Source organism: Eublepharis macularius, chromosome 14 (genome assembly GCF_028583425.1).
Source record: "Eublepharis macularius isolate TG4126 chromosome 14, MPM_Emac_v1.0, whole genome shotgun sequence".
NCBI lineage: Eukaryota > Metazoa > Chordata > Lepidosauria > Squamata > Eublepharidae > Eublepharis > Eublepharis macularius.
In genome coordinates, this window is record NC_072803.1 from 40,127,039 (window position 1) to 40,147,837 (window position 20,799).

At 43.6% G+C, this 20,799-nt stretch overlaps 1 protein-coding gene across 2 annotated transcripts; it reads left to right on the plus strand.

The window, feature by feature from the left end:
- The first annotated feature begins 2,077 nt into the window (after window positions 1–2,077).
- STAMBP (STAM binding protein) lies at window positions 2,078–20,446 on the plus strand. Of its 2 annotated transcripts, none has more exons than XM_054997875.1 (10): window positions 2,078–2,341; window positions 3,302–3,514; window positions 6,998–7,073; window positions 7,962–8,057; window positions 11,446–11,815; window positions 14,423–14,547; window positions 15,368–15,505; window positions 17,358–17,470; window positions 19,279–19,378; window positions 20,079–20,446. In XM_054997875.1, exons 2-10 carry the CDS (start codon window positions 3,312–3,314, stop codon window positions 20,133–20,135), a joined length of 1,278 nt encoding a protein of 425 aa, XP_054853850.1. In that variant the 5' UTR covers window positions 2,078–2,341; window positions 3,302–3,311; the 3' UTR covers window positions 20,136–20,446. The 2 variants fall into 2 exon arrangements, with proteins under 2 accessions (XP_054853850.1, XP_054853851.1); XM_054997876.1 differs by having other exon boundaries at window positions 2,117–2,132.
- Window positions 20,447–20,799: the final 353 nt, after the last annotated feature.

Genomic DNA, 20,799 nt, shown 5'->3' on the forward strand with positions numbered 1-20,799 from the left:
GTGAAGAACCGTCTGCTGCCAGCCCAGGAGGAACAAAGAAGCCTTCAACAATGGGCGTCCCTGAGGCCCAGGAGGTGATTTTTTTTGTTGGTGGTGGTGCGAGAAGAGGGGTTTTACTTGCCTGTCCCCATTTTCATCCTTGGAAGGAAGAAAAGATGGAATGCCAGCCCAGCTTCCGAATTGAATGGGGATGTGACCAGGCAAGGGGCAAAAATCTAGCCCATCAACAGGCAAGTCGAAGTACGCAAGCAGCATCTGCATGTAGTTGGAGGAGGATGGGCTTGGGGGTGGTAATCTGACTAGTGCACCCAGGCTGCAGGCTGCAGTGGTTTTCTGGCAAAATCCCAAACCACCACTGCCAGAAAGGGGCAATTTTCACAGTAGCGTTTGAAAGTACTATTTAATGCTCTTGAGGCTAGAGCTACTCATGATGGGATGGGTTGGGAAGGTTCAGTTTATCCTTTTGCAATCAAACCATACCCTCCCCGTACTGTCAAAGGGGATTCATGCAGTAGATACGCAATCCCCCAACACTGCTATTGTGATCAACTGCTTTCCCTTTAAGAAAGAGAAACCACCAGGAGAGCTATACTGGTTCATTTGGGCCCAATTGTTGTATAAAAGCAGGCTACTGTGCCTTGGGAGACTGCAAATATTGTGACACTGGGCAGCCACACGTAACTGTTGTACAACTCTTTGGATGCATATTTCTGTCCTGACTTTCCTACAAGGAGCTCACAGCGAGGCACACGATTCTCTGCCCATCTGTATTACCTCACAACAAACTCTCAAGCAGAGAAAAAATGACAGGCCCAAAGTCACCATGCCAAGCAGTAGAAGGTACCGACACTATATTACAATTTTTACAATTTTTTTCAGGTGGGTAGCTGTATTGGTCTGCAGTAGAAGAGCAAGGGTCGAGTTCAGTTGCACCTTAGAGACCAACTAGATTTCCAGGGAAATTACCATGGGAGATTGCTGAAATTGAGTTTATTTGCCAGTTTGGAACAATGGACCCCACCTCCCTCCCAAGAGCTGAACAGGGACATTGGATTTCTCTCTCACCACAGACGCTGATCTGCTTTTCAGGTCCCAATTCTATCAAGCTACATATAGCATGTATTATACCTAGCTTCCTGACAATTCTAATTTGCAATACCTCTCCCACCCTGTGTCTGGATTATAAGGACTCCTACCTTGTATCTGCGGAGGGGAGTTTTGACTCTCAAAAGCTCATACCCTGGAAATCTAATTGGGCTAGGATTTGGAAGCCACTCTCTCAGCCTAACTTACCTCAGAGGGTTGTTAAGAGGAGCACAGAACAACCTGCACTGCCCTGAACTTCTTGGAGAAAGGCGAGATCGGCATATACTAATGGTTTTTTCCTGCATACACCATACATAAATACATCACACCGTGTCCCACCTCCAAACTTCCACATTAACGATGTGCTTGCTACATTGCAGTGATGTTATAAGACGGTCGATGCTGCTCCCACCCCCTTAATATGGGGTTAGCTAGGCAGTGACTTTGCATTGTGTGGGACTTTTTTTCCAAACTAAAAACAAAACAACCCACACTCAGTATGAAATAAGATGAATTACTGGGGTAGTGGAGCCAACCTCCATCTGGGGCCTGAATATCTCCCAGAATGACAACTGATCTCCAGGCCACATAAGATCAGTTCTGGAGAAAACGACTGCTTTGGAGAGTGGGATTTATGGCATTATACCCTGCTGCGATCTCTCCCCTCCTCAACCCCCATCACCCCAGACTCCACCGCCAATCTCCAGAGATTTCCCAGCCTGGAGCTGGCAACACCATGAGTCAGACAAGCCACATACTCAATGCCCGGAATGTCTCCTCTGGGCACCCATCCCAAAAAGGGAGGGGGGGGACTATCCAGGAAGTCCCGCCTCCTGGTGATAGCCGTGCTTGACCAGGCTTGCTCTAGTTTTAAGTCTGTCGGTGTTCAATTCTCTATGGAAGAGTTAGGCTAGAGGATCCGGAAGTTGTTTGGTCGCGATGTGTTCCCGGAACTAGTTTTTGTTCCTGCCTCTCTAGGGCTGACCTGGTCTCTGCGGTGGAGTTCCAGGTTGGGCTGAAGGGGGCGAGTTTGATGCTGAGGCGGTGTGAGAGAAGTTCATATTTTCCCTCCTCAGTCGGACAGGGAGAGAGAGACCCGCCGCTGCCCTCCTTCCCCCGTTCCCTCAGTCAGCGAAGTCTTTGGCGGTCTTTCAGTTGCCAAGAGCCTCCTTCTGTTCCTCCGCCTTACTTGTGGTGGGATCGAGGCTGGGAGACAGTGACTTGTCCAAGGCGCGCAGGGAGTTGTGTGGCAGAGGTGGGGCTCGAAATCTAGGGGTTTTTTTGGTTTGTTTTTTGTCTTACTGAAGTTAAGAGGGACTTCTGGACACTTCAGGGCAAAATGGCAGCACTTTCTCAACTTAGTTCTGCAGCCAGTAAGATAGAAAGAAAAGAGCTGAGATTGTGCTTCATGCAGGCTGAAGATTAGGGAAAATGTGGGTGGAGGGAAGCATCCCTTAAGTAGTTCTGTGTTTATGTTAAAGAAAGGTAGAGCATATTATCCCTGGACAGAACTGGGATAAAGTAGAGGCAATGGGATGCTGCTACCTTTCTTTGCAGTTGGCTGCCCATAGGGTTGACTGCCTTGTAGTTTGAGAGCTGTACATAAAGAAGGGTGATCTATTAAAGGAGAAAGGCAGGATAAATTGAGATCTCTGGCTGGGTGACTATGAAAAACTTTGATATACCCTTGATTATGCAAAGTTCTTTGAAAAAATTACTCATTCTCTTACATGAATTCTAATTAACTCTTATGGAGCCCTAACATTCTCATGAATTTTGTAAATTTTGCATCAAGATGATTGCAGCACAAGATGTGTGTAATTCCTAACTGTATGGCGAGACATTTCTAATAAGAATATGAAAGGGGTTTTTTTCTATTGAAGTTCTTTTAGTGAAAATTCTTTGCCATTACTTTATAAGATGGCCTCTTATAGTAGGTGTATGTAATCAACTGGTTCCTGTTTCCGTAACTATGACTGGTTGTTGGAAATGTTTCTTTACAGGAAATGTTGAAGTCAAAACATAAGCTTTAAACTTAGTTTGACTACAGTTATGTGTTTTCAGTAGCATTATTCACTTACCCAGATATCGGATCCACTGCTTTTGAGTCCATCAGTCTTTATATTCCAAGGTCCTCTGTCTTCTGAAAATGCTCAGGCAGAGGGCTTATCTGGAAACATGACTTCACTATAAGCCATATCTGCTCTTTCTACAGACTGACCCTTATGCCTGATCACACCGATGTCAGCCTCCCCCCAGAGGACCGAGTCAGGGGTCTTATCCAGATGGGGAGTTGTGTGGAGGTGAATGAAGATGTCCCACCACGGAGGTACTACCGTTCTGGGATTGAAATGATCCGAATGGCAACTATCTATTCTGAGGAAGGCAACGTTGAAAATGCCTTTATATTGTACAACAAATACATCACGTAAGAAATTTTGGCTGTTCTGATAGATCTTTCAATTATTTTGCATTGCAAACCAGGTGGGTCACCTGGAGTTGTACTCTGTTCTGGCTCTACTACTTATTTTCTGTGTGACTCAAGTGCTCCAAATCCTTGTCTTTTCTCTTAGTCCCAGGTTCTTAAATGTAAGAGGAAGGTGGTTGTTGTTTTGGGCTAAATAGGATCCTCATGCTGTCTCTAAGGGTTTATGCAAACAACCAATTAGAGCTTTCCTCAGCGGTGGGTAGCCCTGAAAGTCTTGATACAAAAATAAGAACTGTGTGTCAGGACTGTACATAATTGATGGGAAAGGCCTTGCTGGGGGTGAAATTTGCATTCCTTTGATTCAGGGAGGATGTGATTCAGTGCTGCTGCAGGCCTATGCACAACCTTTAAAGAACTAAATAAAGGCAAAACACTTCCACAGCCTGGGGCTGTTGTATAGAAAACAAGAGCACTTTGCTAATTTTTATGACCTTAACATTCATTCATTTGCAAAGTATTGTTCAGAGAACTACAATGGTTAGAGAGTTGTACTGGTACCAGCGTAGTCTGCATGTCTTTGTGGCAAGATCCCTGCTTGCCATTAAACTGACTGGGTAACATTGGACCAATCATCTGTCTCAGCCTTGCAGGATTGTTGAGAGAATAAAATGGAGACGGGGAAGACCTTGTATGCTACCCTGTGTTTCTTGGAAGGAAGGGTAGGAGAATAAAGTGCACAAAATAAACAATTCAGCCTTCAGAACAGTTTTAGAATTTTTTTAAAAAATTAACACTGTGTCACAGGCACAGCCATAGTGGGGGTGTGGAGGCTGTTACTTGTCACAGACATGATCAGAGAGGTGCCTGTGACAGTTTGTACAACTATGGTTTCACCCAGTACTTGCAATAGCAGTTTATTCATTAGCAGTAGCAGCAATATTACAATATGAGTGCTGGAAAAATGCAAGAAATCTCCCCAGACCACTATTATAAATTTAGTAACTATCTCTGGTTCCCCATAAAAATTGTAGCCCAAAAAATCAGTTCATGTTGACTTAACCTTAACCTAAAAAAAAAGTAAGAATGCAATTTTGGAATTTGATATAATAATATTATATTGAAAATTCCTTTCTTGATTTGTTTTAACAAGTTGCTAAATTAATGTTGAACAAGCAGGGGGGTTGCAAGAATTGTGCAGAGGAGTTGCAGGGTTCTGCGCTGAGCTTCCTTCCCCACCCCAGTCAACTGACCCTGCTTTCCATAGCTTTCTCAAGGCTCTTAGCAGTGCCTGGGGTGGCTGCTCCTCCAGCCTGCCCTCCCAGCCCTCTTCAGGAGGGCTGTGTTGGTTTCCCTCCCTTGAAACCTGTCCATGTCAGCCTTGGCATGGCTGTGTGCAGTTTCCCCCCAGCTGACCCCAGCTGTCGTGCTTTTTCCGTGGTGGCTGCTTCTCTCTCAACTCCTCTCCCCTTTCCTGGTTACGGATGTTGCCACTTTCACTCTTGCCTCATCACATCTCTGATTTTTGCCTCATGGTGGTGGCTTGGCCTCTCCTCCCCCAGCCTCTTTATCTTTGATTTTGCTCTCCGCTCCACCTCCCCTGGGCCCTTCCTGTTGTCCACAATGACAATGACAGAGGAAGTGGTTGATGTGTGTTGTGTGCATGCATAGAACACGCTGTTTGGCTTTGGGATTTTTTATCCCCTGCTCTTTAGTGTGTTCAGATTTTTCTGCAACCCTGGGAGTTCCCCAAGCTTGTGAAAGCAGCCACTTTGTCATCAAGTAGCCCAGTCCGTGGGTTTAAAGATCCACACAGGGCATCCTTTGGATATTAGATATATGATTACCTGATAGGAAAAGAGAACCTAATACTCCCATCCTCTTCTCTTACCCCAAACTGTTGATTCTTCCCTTTTTCTTGCTTTACCATGTTACATTCAGTACATTTTTTCCCGATTAGCATTGCATTCAGCCTCCCTTAACCCCTAGTGCTTCCTCATCTTTTATGGGCATTACTGGGAGGAAAAGCTGGCCAAGGGACCTGGTAAGTATAAAACTTGGTGGAATCTTTCCAGCGCTGTTCCCTGTTGGCAGCTGTTTAAAGCCTCCTTTAACTAAACAAATGTCCCAGCTATGGTTCTGCTATCATGGTAATACATGCAGCAGTGGAGGGGTGAACTCACTAGATGGCATATTGTACAGATGATACATCTGTTCTTCTGGGCCTTGTGTGTGCCCTGACAATGAGGGAATTGTCTCACTGTAACTTAGCCTAAATTTAGGTTGTCCAACTTAGTCGCTATTTTCCAGCAGCTAAATAATCCAACCCTCTGAGATGTCGAGGTTTATTAGTAAAGTTGGCATAAATAGCCGTATGAACTGAATGCACTGGGTTGTGCTGAGAAATGAATTTGCTTTCTGAAAGTTACCCTAATCAGATCAGCACACTGAGCAATACAATAACGTGTATATAGAAATACAATAGTATGGTGTTTTTTCCACCACAGTTTTGTGAAAATTTGCTAGAATTGCAGGGTCCCCCACTAATGAAGATCTACTGGTAGTTTTCCTTAAATCCCCATCAGAATGAAAGTAGGGTAGGTTTTAGAAATAAGTAAAAATTACTTTATATGTCTCTCTTTTACATTGGCTTAGATTATAAATCAGGCTCACGCTTGCTTGCCCTCAATAATGCTGCAGTTTCTGTTATTCCCATACCGTTTCCTGAACCTCAAAAGTAAGTTTGATTTACTGAACTGGATGTCTTACAAGGTGTCCTGGGCAGAGTTACTCCGTTTCTAAGCCTAATGAAATAATGGTCGTAGGCTGCAGGAACTTTGCATAGAATTGCACTGTTAGTTTTTCAATTCACAACATTATTTGCAGGCGATGAACAGTTTTTATGTATCCTTTTGTGCAATTCTGTAGGCTGATTCATGCATTATATTTTTCTTTTCACAAATAATTCCACTATTCTGTGTTCATGCTTCCTATAGAAACATGATGTATAAACTTGCAGATCATGGATAAGGCCAACACCCATTCTATGGCACTGGTGAAAAAAGTTTTCTGGAAGAGGGAAATCATCCAATGGACTTAGTGAGATACAAATGTTTGTTGGAAGATGAAATTGGATTTTCCACATACATACAATTTGGAGATTGAAGTTTTTGTGACTCCAAGAATGAGTTCTTCCTACTTTGTAATGTAGCTGTGGATGCTAAAATGTTGCTGTGGTTTGTGATGCTTTTTCCTGAAATGAGCCTTTCATTGCAAACATTCCAGAGGGGAGGGGGGCAAGTAGAAGAGATAAATGCTTGGTTTATAAAAGAGCAGAATTTTATCCTGAAAAATTTGCGTTCAGAAGGTATACACTGAAAATCTGGGGGATTGTTTGCATGATAAATCCTGAACATTATCTTCCCCCACCCCTACCCCCCCCCCCCGCATTTCAGCTGCCAACTCTCTCTCGTTCTCTCTTCCTAGGCTTTTCATAGAGAAACTCCCAAAGCATCGTGATTACAAAACTGCTGTCATCCCAGAGAAAAAAGACACAGTAAAAGTAGGTTGCAGCTTTGTGGGGGGAAGATTTCTAATGTATGCTTCCCCTCCCTTCTTCCCACTTCTTCTGTTGCAAACTTTTCCTCACAAAACTTGTAGTTACTCTAGATCAGGGGTCCCCAACCATTTTGAGCCTGCAGGCACTTTTGGATTTTTGAGAGGAGGTAGAGTGAGCACCACTCAAAAAAATGGCTTCCTCAGTCAGCAGAGCCAAACTTAAGCCAAACAGAATACCTCACACCACCTGGGAAGAAAGAAAGCCTGAAGGAGGAATGGAAGCACACAGTGACTGAGGAAAACCCGGGTGCTTTCCAGGTCTCTTGATTCTCCAGTGGAATTTGAAAGAGTAGCTAGTAACAAGCCCTGCCTTACAACCACCCCATCCACGTTCTGAAAAAACTCAGCAGATGCCAAGGGAAGTACTGGTAGGCATAATGGCAGTTATGGGTACTACGCTGGAGAATCCTGCTGTAGATGATGAAGAATAAGCAGCTCATCTACTGTCTCTGGGATAGGAATATATCTAGAATATGACTTATATATCAGTAGAGCATTGATCTATCCTGTCCTATATTGCTTATCTGTAGCAAGTCTCTGAAGCTTGGGGTCTTTCCCAGTACCTGGAATGTGCTGCAAACAAAGCAGGCACTTTACCATTGAGCTGTAACTTCACCTAAAAAGAGGTACAAGCTCATGTTCACTGAGACTGAAACTCAGAACCTTCTGAGACTGACTGACTCGCTTGTGCTAGGAAAGCTGTGCCCTCTCTGTGCAACTTCTGCTCGTTTCAGTGGAATTTGTGTAAGAGAACATTGTGGGGGTGGGGAGTGTTGTGGCTGACTCTGAAGCTTCTGGTCTAGATCCTCTTTCTTGTCTTTTCTCCTCCCAGAAACTGAAAGAAGTTGTGTTTCCTAGAGCTGAGGAGCTGAAGAAGGAGCTTTTAGAAAAATATAACAAAGAATATGCAGAATACAATGTGCGGAAGGTCAGTAATGCGATATTATGTCTGAAGGACATACTGTGGTTTACAGAAAACAACCCCTGCTCGGGGTATTAATGTCCTTATCGGTGAGTCTGCTTTTACAGCAGAGGCTTGCATACTCACTACTCAAGCACATCTATGAAATGATACGTTGCTTGGTCTGGTCAGGGAGACCCATGTACTCTAGGTATTGGTGTGAATGTGACCTGCCTTCCAGTTCTTCCCATATTCAAACCGAAGTAGCCAGAGCATGTAGAATTAATCTTCCTTCTGCCATCTTACTTCTATGCTGGCTATTTAAAGAAACATCCCTTATCTTCAGGGACCCACACAAACGAGATCTGCTGACAAACTATTGAAGCTCCTCTACAAGTTTGGACAAATTTATTGAGGAGAATCATGCAAGCAGCTGATCTGGGGAAGCAGTCAGAATAATATCAAGAACTTAATATAGTGCCCAATGCTAATAAGCCCACCTTTATAAGAGCCAAAGATTGCAAGCGGCCACACATACTGTGCAGTGTATTCCACTCAAGCTAGGGGAGGCAAAGGGCAAAGGAGTAGAGTCAGAGGGTGAATCCGTCTTACCTATTCAGGTTTAGCAAAGGTAGTGGTTATTAAGCAGGGGTCTGAGTTTCCTAGCAGGCACTCATCCAAAAGTACTCCAAGAAAGGAAAAGCAGTGAAAATGTATAAGATGTGTCAGACTGGGCACTCCGCAGCTCACAAGGCAGAGGTACTCCTGGGCAGGTAGAAACTTGATTTGAAGCCAGATTCTGACCTCACTCTCAGGGCGAGAGGCTTGTGTCAAAAAGAAGATTCCTTTCCTTCCGTGTTTGGAGGGGGAGGGGGCAAGATAGACTAAGATGTCTGCTGCTTGATTGGCCAAAAAAAGAATGAATGGGGTGATATTGGGTCCTGGGAATATTTCCAAATAAGGAAAGAGCTTGAAGGTCTCCAAATAGGAAAAGGTGGGGCCATTGAACTGGGTGTTTGCCAGACGGTTAAAACAATCCGAATACTAATGAGATTATAGTTCTTTCCCTGGCAGAGCATTAACACAACTAGATGTTTTTATGGCAAAGTGCACTGATTAAATAGCTGGGCAACCCTGATTAGTGTACTATTGCTCAATACTAGGCAAGGCTCAAGTTGCCTCTGGAGCTGCTGCTATTAACCTTGTTGAGTGTGATGAGATTAGGCACAGTCCTGCTCACTCTGCTGGATCTCATATCTTTATTGTGATCACTGGCTGAAACTGCTGACTGGGGCTAATTTCACATAGAGGTTTTGCGCTGTTTTTGTGTGTAAACTCGAGCAATTTGGGGGGGGGGATTATCCAGAGTACATCATCCCTTAATTGTCCACATTCCGAATTTTCTCCCATCTTTATGTGATCTTTCCCAAACCTGATTTAGTGTAATTATAAGGAAAGATCACAGGCTTAAGTGCCTTTGCACTGTCAGGATACGAAAGTGTGCGCTTTTTGCAAATCCATCTCACGTCAGCACCATTTTCCTTGCACCAGGCCCTCTCTGGCTGCCATTCTCCCTCTGCACTCCACTGGAGGACTTTTTCAGGCTTCTGTGCTAGAAATCATAGCTGACAAATAGCATTAAAGTAGTCTGAAAAATCCCTCTGGTAGCATGGAGGCTGGAGCTAGGAAAGTGAGGGGGAAAGCCACCATCCTGCAGTTGCTCTGCATTTGCAGCAGCAACTGGAGGATCATAGAAAATTTTCATTGTATACAGTTTAGGAGAAGAGGAATTGGATAGAGAGGAGGATAAACTGAGGCCAAGGCCTGATAGCAACATTCCCACTTCCCTGACTTCTGGAAGATGAGCTTCTGTTATTGCCGTAGAGAAGCCTTGCCAACACCTTTCCTGTTTCCGGTCTCTCTTCAAGCTTCCCTTTCCGCCCTCCAGTGGGGAATGCCCAGGCTCCCCCCATCCTAATGGAGATTTTCAGTGTTTCATTTTCTCATCACCTGAAATAAGAGAAACTACAAAGAAGTTGTATAGGCTTGGAAGGGGAGGGGCAGTAGTTGAAACAAAGGAGAAAATAGATGGGCAAAAATAGATGTGACAGAAGAGAAATCAGCATTAGAAGAGGGACACATCATTTCTACTTCCTCTGCTTCCCACCTGGCATGATATATTCAAAGTTCTCTTGCTTTTTCCACAAGAGTTGGGAAGAGGCTCACTGGAGTGTGCCTTAGTTGGCCCTTGGAAGTGGAAAACAGTCTTTGGCCTCAACTAGCTATGTGGATGACTGATGAGGAGAGGAGGAGAAGAGTCATGATACTCTGAAGCCCCATGACCTGCTTTAGGGTTAGTGAGGGAGAGATACTGCACGTTTCTTCTCTCCCTCCTCCCTGCCCACGTCTCAGTGCCTCATTAGAGGCTGCCCATCCCATTCAGTGTCAGGCACTGAAAATAACAACAACATTCGATTTATATACCACCCTTCAGGACAACTTAATGCCCACTCAGAGTGGTTTACAAAGTATGTTATTATTATCCCCACAACAAACACCCTGTGAGGTGGGTGGGGCTGAGAGAGCTCCAGAGAGCTGTGACTAGCCCAGGGTCACCCAGCTGGCTTCAAATGGAGGAGTGGGGAATCAAACCCGGCTCTCCAGATTAGAGTCCCATGCTCTTGCCCACTACACCAACTGTGGCTCTTGGTTGTATATATGGTTGTAGAGAAGCAAGTGCTGATGAGATTAGTGCTTCCTATGCCAGTTCATTATTGCCTTCTCTCCGCTCTTGGCATGCTTGAGACTGGTGTTCACTTGGTGCATATCTGTTGTGAGTTTAATCTCTGCAATGATGCAAACACAGGAGGCTAGAGCTGTGATGCTGGGAGAATGCCATCGTCCTAGGCTGGTTCCAGTGAATTCTGTGGGTCAGTGGTGATTCCTAGGTGCTCCAGGCTTCCAGTCCTAGTGTGAAACAGCTCAGTTGCTGTAAGTCAGTTTTGAAGCTGATAAGTTCAAGCTTAAGTTTTTATCATATTTTTAGACCCCCTATATAAGCTAGACTGAAATGTCAATGCTTAGTGTATCATTTTGGTTTTCCTCCCTGCCCAATCTGTTAGAGACAAAAGAGTGGCAGTCTTCCATCTCATCCTATTTGAATGCAAGAAGCTGCTGTTTACCAAATTAGTCTGTTAGTCCTTCTTGCCAGTATCTATTCTGACTGGCAGTGCCTCTCCGAAGTCTCAGAGAGAGGTCCCTTTCCAGACACCTGCTGCCTGGTTTCCTTTGAGTTGAAATACCAGTGATTGAACTTGGAACCTTCTGCAAGCAAAGCTATATGCTGAGCCCAAAAAGTTAAATCTGTGTTTTTGCAATTTGTCACCTGATTACTTTCAAAATGTTCCCTTTGCAGAAAAAGCAGGAAGAGGAGTTTGCATGTAACTTGGCTCTGCAGCAGCAGCTGAATGAGGAACGGCAAAGAGTGGCCCTGATGAAGCAGCAACAGGCAGAACAGGAGCAGTTTCATGCCTTTGAGGAGATGATCCGGCGCCAAGAGCTGGAGAAAGAGCGTCTGAAAATTGTGCAGCAGTTTGGAAAGTTGGAGCCAGGCCCAGACTCCTTGGAGGGCCCTTTGATACCTGGTGTGGTCAGGCCCCCAACTGATGCAAAGACTCCATGCCCGCCTGTACACCCTTCAAGCCCTGGTGGAGGAGCTGTGCTGCCAAAGCCCCCCATTGTGGACAGGTCTTTGAAACCTGGAGCTTTGGGGAGTCCAGAGAACAGTTAGTATATTTTGGAATTGGCTTGATCTACCTTGTTACTCCCAAATGTTGAAACAGTCTTACCGGGACTGTTAATTAAAGTTCAAAAGAATTTGTGGAACCCTCCTACCCCCAGAAAAGAGGAGGAAACATTCTAAAATTAAATCTCAACATTTGAACCATTAAAAATCATGATTTTGTCAAACTGGAAGGTTATCAGCAGAAGACAATCTGTGCAATATGTTACATATTCCCCATCACCCTGCTGGCTTTCTTCCACTTTAATGCCTTTTAAATTAAAGCAAAGGTATTTATTTGGGACTGAACTGTTGTCTAATAATGAGGGAAATAGAGCCTTGGCTTGCTTGTCCAGGTGCTGTACTTGCACAGTTACTTAACTTGCTGTTATTCCATATGCTTTGTCACTGGGGCCGTTACTCAATCTGCTATGGCATCATTCTATGGTTGTCTCTTATTTAACCTAAACATACTGAGTTCTTTCAACCTTTCCATGCAGCACTTCATTTCCTGACCCATCAGCCTCCTCCTTCTCATTGCCCTCTCTTAACCTGTTCCAGTTTTTCCAATATCTTTTAAAAAGTTTAGCACCCAGAACTGAATGCAGTGCTGTGTATGAGGTCTAAACAGTGCAGAATGGAAAGGAACTATTCCTTCCTATGACTTTAGTTAATATTTCCCCAAATCGCATTAGCCTTTGTCACAGTTCTTCGCACTCAAGTCTGCAATTCACCACAATCTCCAAATATTTTTTACTTGTACTGCTACCCAGCCAGGTATCTCCCATCCTGTATTTATGCTTTTGCTTTTTCCTACCTAGGGACAGAATCTTACCTATCTCTATCAGACTTTATTTTATTAATAACAGCCTAGTTTTCCTGTCAAGGTCTTTTTGAATTGTATCTTCCAAGGAAATGATTCTCAAACTGTGGATTGGGACTCTCGCAACTAGGAGGAAAGTGGTGGAACAGGGTGAGCTGAGAGCTCTGGAAGGCTGAATGGCAAATTTGGATTTGCCTCCACATAGTGTATGAAAAAGCCATGAAATACAGCATGCTGCTCAGTATCGCTGCTTGTTTATTTACCTCATATATAGCTTGCCTTTTCCCCTAATGGGGACCCAGTGGCTTACATTTATAAATAGTAGAAATTAACAATAAATACAAACTTGTTCAGTGCTAACCAATAATACAATTTTTGCTTTCTAAGTTGGGGGGGCGGGGATAGTAGCACAGAGCTACTTTGTAACCATATCCTAAAAAGTAGAGGAAGTTTGAGGGGTAGGTTTAAGAACCACTGTGTAAAGATATTGCCTATTTTTCCCAATTCTATTCATTTAACTTAATAAGACTTCCCTCCACACCTTCATCCAAGTGATTAATAAAAATGTTAAACTGTGCAGCAGTCCCAGGACAGAGCCTTTTGGTACACCAAAGAAAACTTTTCAGTTCAATGACGAGTGGTTAATAAACATGCTTGGCACCTCCCCCATTCTCCATTCTCAAAGGTCACAGACAAAGGTTCTGAAAGAGCGTCAGCAAGTTCCTTTAATACTCGAGAATGTAATTCATCCCATCCTGGAAACTTAGGGTTTCTTAAAGTTGCTAGACATTCCCTGACTCTCTCTTTGTCTACCTTGACACATCTTTTCCACTCAACAGTTTTATGATTTTTGTCCAGTTGTGCAACATTACCATTATAAAAGAAGACTGAAGCAAAATAGGAATTTAAGGAGTTCCACCTGTTAACTTATCAGTCTTCACAAAGCAGTGGTGGACTTACTCTTTCTGTCTTCTCTCTTGTCCTCTTAATATATCTTTGAAAATACTCCATTTGCTTGTAAAGTTCCTTATTAACCTCAATTCATTCTGCACTTCAGTCTTCCTGACACAGTCTCTACAAGGTTGAGCTACTTGTCTGTTCTCACCCTTGGTAACGTGTCCCTTCTATTTCTCTTAGTTCATCAATAAGTTTCTTACATAACCGTTGTGGGTTTCTATACACGTATTCCATACATCTTTCGTGCTGTAATTGTTTGTGATTTTTTTGCCTCCAGTACCTCATTTTTCAAAAACTGGCATCCATCATGGACTCTTTTCTTCTTTCGGGCATCTTTCTACAAAACATTTTGAAGTGCCTCTTTGAATTTATTAAAATCAGCTTTTCTAAAGTCTAAACTCCAAGGTTCCTAATACTTTCGCCTCATCTACCAAGGCATCTCTATTATTTAAAAGTCTAAACTAATTCTCCTAGTTCCTTTCTCAGTCTTCTGAAGGAGGAAAATGTCTACAAGTTGTCACTTCCAGGTGCACAGTACTAACCATTGGGTTTTTTTGTGGCTTTAAACATAGGCTAGTTGCTCTGGTAGACAACAGTGTTGGTCCTTAAAGTGCAAATCTCAAAGCAACCTTTTCTGCGTTCTGGTTCTTAGAAATAGCCTATGTCTGGACAATACCACTTCAGATTGAAAGTGGGAACCCACTTGACTGAATAATTCTTCATATTAAAAAACTTTCTGCAGACACAAGTTTTACTGCTTCATCTGCTATTTGAGAAATAAGCTTGAAACATACAGGTGACATTTCTCATCAAAGATTCCTGTTTCTGCAGATGCAACTATAGAAGGACTTCGCCACATTATCATTCCCAGGGACCTCTGCCACAAGTTTCTCCAGCTGGCGGACGCAAACACTGCACGGGGTGTGGAAACCTGTGGGATCCTTTGTGGGAAGCTGGTAAGGTGTTAACTGCAAGTTACTGCCTGGTAGCTCTTTGGTTCTGACTCTTCTGTGCTGGTGATCTGATCACTTGAAAGTACCTCTAGTCTATTGATATTCTGCTTGCTGCTTATCATGTAGGAAGTGACTTCATACTTCAACGCCGTTTTGCAAATATAAAATAGGCTAAAACTGATCTTTCCCAGAAAGGCTGACTTTTTCCTTATCAAAACTGCATGGATGGAAGTGTCAGAAAAACAACTTTAAGCAAGAGGAGTGTGTTTTTCTGGGGAAAAGCTTCACAGAAACATCCTGGGACCAAATGGAGCTCTGTTCTGTCAGCAGGAGTACAGGCAGCAGGACTAAACAACTGAGGAGTAAGAAGGGCAAATGGATGGGAAGCCTGAAGGAAGTGGATGAGGACATACAGGGATGGTGGGAGAAGCAGTGCCCTGAAGAAACACAGTGAAGGAGGCAGGAATTTGAAAGGAACTGAAGTTGGGGGAAATCCTTACACAAATCCAGAGGGTGGTGGTCTTGTCATAGTGGTAGGATAGGCAAAAGAGTTCTGGAAACTGGAGAATGGTTGGCCAGAGTTGGGATTTGGTGAACAGGAAGGGCTGAATTTCATGAACCGATCAAAAAATGTGTCCTGGTCTGTAGTGCGCTAAAAGCAGGAAGCTTTATGCAGAATTAGTGAGTGGTGTTCAAAGAGCATTAGTGAATGAGAGTGTTCTGAGTCATCCAGGTTGCTTGTTGTTTGTACCAAAGAATTGCTTGTTTTGCTGTATAAGAAGTGGTGGTACCTTATCCTGTGTTGTTTGGTCTTCTCTCCCAGATGAGGAATGAATTCACAATAACCCACGTCATTATTCCCAAGCAATATGGGGGCCCTGACTATTGCAACACTGAGAACGAAGAAGAGCTCTTCCTGATCCAAGATCAGTATGGCCTTATCACTCTGGGATGGATCCATGTAAGTCTGTATTTGCAAGGCCTTTCAGGTGAAGGAAAAAATTCCGTTTGGGGCACAGATTTTCTGAGGTGCTCTGCTGCTGACTGTGGGGCAGGAGATTAATGCAGAATTCCCAGAAGGTTCCTAGGCTGTTGTGTTATGAAATCTTGTGTAACACCTGTTGATTTCAGTGAGGCTCATGCAGGAAATCTTCCTAGTGAACTGCACCCATAATAGTGTGAGTTTTTCTTTCTTTATTTATTTTAGACTCTTAGTCTGCCCTCCCCACAAGTAGGCTCAGGGCAGATTATATCAATAAAAACATTTCATACAATTTACATCATAAAAGCAATAAAACAGTTTAAAATTTCAATATAATGGCTAATATGCCAGACAGCAGCCAGATGGTGGACGACACTGATGGGGAGGGCTCAGATCTTCTCCTCTTTCCAGGCCAGCAGACGCCTAGTCCAGCCCAACCGTATGCCTGGCAGAACACCTCTGTCTTACAGAGATGTCCTGCCAGGCCCTGCTCTCAACAGAGTTCTACCAGGATGGCTCCAGGACCGAAAAAGCCCTGGCTCTGGTTGAGGTCAGGCAGGCCTCCGTGGGGCCAGGGAACACCAATAGTTGTTTATCTCCTGATCAAAGCATCCTCTGGGGCATATGTAGGGAGAGTGAGTTACAATAATCCAGCCTAGAGGTGACTGTTGCCTGGATCACTGCAGTTAAGTCGCAGGTTGAGAGGTAGGGGACAAGCTGCCCAGTCCGTTGTACGCTCCAGGACATCCGGGGCTGGGTTGAACTGGCCATCCATCAGCAGATACAACTGGGTGTTGTCCATATATTGGTGACACCCAAGTCTGAAGCTGTGCACCAACTGGGCAAGGGGGCACATGTAGATATTAAACAGTAATGAGGAGTATATTGCCCCCTGTGGGACACCGCACACCAACGGGTGGTGGGATAACAACTTCTCCCCTAGGGCCACCTTCTGTCCCTGACCATGAAGAAAAGAGACAAGCCACTGCAAGGCAGTCCCTTGTATCCCACATTGGTGAGGCGGTGGATCCAACAGTACAACAAGGGACCATTTAAAACATTCACAGCAGACCAGGTAGCTTGCCAAGCAGCCAGCTCCATACAAACAATTTCTTCCTAAAGTTTCAAGATACCTCAGACTTGGCTCTGATGCTTATGACACTCATCCGTGCGACACTGGTTTAAGCCCAGGGCACAGTCTCTGAGAGCAGTTTCTGTTCATTTCCATGGCATTTATGTAGGACAACTTTGCTATGGATTATGTTGAGTGTGACTGTTTATAGCTATGTTATTTGGGGATTTGAAGTAAAGTGTCATCAACATACAAATGACAACCAGCTCTACTTTTCTGTTTTATCTGAGATGGTGGATGTTCTGAACTGGCTTCTGGAGGGGGTAATGGATTAGATGTAGCCCCATAAACTAAAGTTCAGTCTAGATAAGACTGGATCAGATCAGTTGTCCATCTAGTTTAACATTCTGTTTCACACAGTAGCCAACCAGTTGCCGTGGAAGGCTAAACAAAAAGGGTATAAAAGCCAAGGCCCTCCCCTACTGGTGCCTCCAAGCACTGGTATACAGAGGTTTGCTACCTCTGTACATGGAGTCTTCCTTTAAACACCATGGCTGGTGCAGCTATTCAGGGACTAAAGAGCTGGCATATTCTCAAAGAGGTTTTCAGTTTGATACTTTTTTATTATATACAATATTTGTATTGCATTGGCTGAGGACCACAGGATATGGATTCTTAAAATAAACACTCAGTGCTCTGAAGATGTGGCCATACTTTTTTTTTTGGTGACTGGTTTAACTCCCTCCTCTCCTTCTTTAGACTCATCCTACCCAAACCGCTTTCCTGTCCAGTGTGGATCTGCATACACATTGCTCCTATCAAATGATGATGCCCGAGTCCATAGCAATTGTTTGTTCTCCAAAATACCAAGAGTAAGTCTCTGGTTTGTTTGCCCTTCTCAGTCAAAACACATGTATAGTCACTCCATTTTGCCCAAAATTCCACTAGAGAGCATGTGGGAAGCAGAAGGATATGGAAATAGGGGGAGGAAAAAAATCTGAGATGAAGCCAAATTCCCAAGGGGTAGCCATATTAGTTACTGCAGCTGAAATGATTCTTGTGGCATCATAAAGCCTAGCCAAAGGTATTGTTGTATAAGTTTTCATGAGCCAGAGTCTGTTGAATTGGATGCAGTCAGTAGGGGAGAGCTACAGACAGGGAACTACAGTGTTGTAAAAAGAGGATTTACAATAAGCGTTTCTAAAGCTTCAGTACCCACTGAGAGAAGAGCAAGTTGACAAAGCTAGACAGGTACCAAGGAGTTATGTTCTGCTGGACAGATTTTGTACAAAAAAAGACTGTACAAAAAAAGACTGAACACCACTGATAGTCACCTACAGCACCAAGCTTAAAACCTCTCCAGTGAATAATTAGGAATCTACAGCATCTCTTGAAAGATAATTTTTCCCTCTCTTAAGCCTTGGGAGCTTGTCTTGGCATACCGACAGCTCCCCAGTCTGAAGCAATTACCAGCAAAAATGGAACACTCAGTGGAGACACAAACCCAAGAACTAGACCCTGACAAACTCCATTGTCTACTTTGTCCCCACATCCATTCAAACAACACCATCACGGGACCCAGCGTCAGTGGCGCCATCCAGGGTCGTTTACCTGCACATTCAGTGTCATGAATCAGCAGTGCCATTCTGCCATTTACTTTGGACAGACTGGACACACTCTGCAAGAGAAGAAACAAATCAGGAACATTAAAAAACTAGTAGAAGAGCATGTCAACCTCTGTGGAATTTAATAACTGACTTAGAGGTTATGCTGTTTGAATGGAAGAATTTCAGAAAGTAACTCCAGCAGAGCAGTTGCTAAGTTTGGAATTCATATGTAGATTAGATACAATCAGGCATGGAATCAGTTGAGACTTGAGGTGGCTAGTTCACTGCAAAAAGTATTTGTTCCTCTTTGTTGTTGTTGTTAATAACAACAACAACAACAAAACAACATTCAGTTTATATACTGCCCTTCACGACAACTTAACACCTACTCAGAGCTGTTAGAAAGTGTTGTTATTATTCTCATGGCTATCACCCTGTTGGGTGGGGCTGAGAGAGCTCTGAAAGAGCTGTGGCTGACCCAGGGTCACCCAGCTGGCTTCAAGCAGATGAGTGAGGAATCAAACCCGGCTCTCCAGATTAGAGTCTTGCTGCTCTTAATCAGTCTCAGTTTGGATTATTTACTGGATAATCCACTCTGAGCACATAACTTTTGATTGGAGGATGACTTTTGTAATAATCACCCCACCTCCGCTTCTCTGCTCTTTGTAGTTTTTGGTATATGTATATTTGTGTTTTGTGTGTGTGGTGGGGGGTGGGGGGGAGAATATAACTCTTTGCGTATCTGACACAGTGTGCTCTGGCTCCTGAAAGCTTACACTACAACAAATACATTAGTCTTTAAGGTACCATTTTAAAATGAAGAAGAATCCATATTCAAAGCATACATAATCAAAGCTTCTCACTATATTTGTAGAAATGATGGCTGTTTATTGGACCAACTTTACAAAACATTACACAGGCTTTTGCTAAATGCAGGTCTTTGTACATTTCTCTTTCTTTGATCGTTTAAACTACTTGGGGCTCTGTAACAAAGTATCATGGAACTTGACCACCTGAAACCATCTGAACTTTGTAGGAAGTTGAACTGTTTTGTTTGCAACTATTTTTTCTAGAACAGGATTCTTTAGATTGACAGACCACGGCATGCAAGAGATATCTTCCTGTAGACAAAAAGGATTCCACCCCCATAGCAAAGATCCACCTCTCTTTACTGTAAGTATCAAAAGACAAGACCTTGAGCATCAGTGATTGTTCTAGGCTGTTCTTGTTGAGTCTGTCTTACTCTGAAGTGACCTGCAAATTGTACAATGGAAAGGCCAAAGAAGTAACCTGTAATATGCGTCCCATTGAATCCCCCCTCCCCTTGTCACCACAACTTCAGGATTTTTTTTTCTTCTCTTCCTTCTTGTGGAATGGTAGGAAGCACTCTTAAAGCAGAGATATATGTGGAGTTATGGCTGACCATTGGAGTCCCACCATGGGAAGAACACCTACATGATTCCACTGCCTTTGTTGCTCCTTGCTCATCTTTGCAAAGTGGCAGTGATAAATCCATATCTTTCCTAGAGTCTCTGTGGCAAGCACATAGCTAGTATAGTAGCTGTATTGCAATATGAGCCAAAAATCTTCAGTTCAAATCCCTATTCAGCTACCAACTCTCTGTGTACCTTGTGCACGCCAGTCTCCTGTCTCTGCAGTAGGGATGCAGTGACACTGGCCTACCTTATAGGCATGTTGAAAGGATAGAGGTGTGTTATGTAAACTGCTTTGAATGCTTGTAGAATACCATCTAAATGCTAACTATTGCTGTTCTGATAGGGTTTTTTTCTTTTGCTTTTACGTAGTGTTATATGTAATGGAAAATGTCAGGTACCGTTACTTACAATCATGCCTTTCTTTCTTCCCCTTTCAGACCTGCAACCATGTGACTGTCATGGAGCGGGAAGTGACAGTGCTGGACCTTCGATAAAGCAGATGCTTTGTCACCTGTTCACTGTCATCCAAGATAACTTATGGAAGTTTTTCCTCCAGTAACTTATGATCCCCTCTATGCAGTGATTCCCAGTACTTGTAATACCAGCTGTTAATACAACAGGAATTTTGCAGTCTCTTTGATCTCACACAGTTGCTAAATGTGGGGGTTGGAGGGGAGTAATGAACTCAGAATTCATTCTTAAATTGAAACTAACATTAAACTTGATTTAACCAGTGTCTGGTTGCTCACCAATCAGGCTTCCACTCCAGCATATTGCAAAGCAAAAAGGCAGAATCTAGCAAACAAATTAAAGGCTTTTTGCAAGACTCTGGCACCAGAATCCTTTTGTTAGTCTTCCTTCCTCTCAATGTCTCCAATCAAGTCTCAGACTCAGTACCCCCCCCCCAACTTTAGACTCTCCAGGTAGTGAACTAGTATGTTGTAGTGATTAGAGTGTTGAACATAAGATCTAGGTGACCCCAATTCAAATGTGTCCTCTTGCCTTGAAGCTCCCTGGGGGACAATGGGTGGCTTGCTGTCTCAATCACACCTACTTTGCAGGGTTGTTGTGCAAACACAAAGGGGAAAAGGTGAACAAAATACATCACTTGAACTCCTGCAAGGAATGGCAGGATAAAATGTACTAGGGAAGATGGAT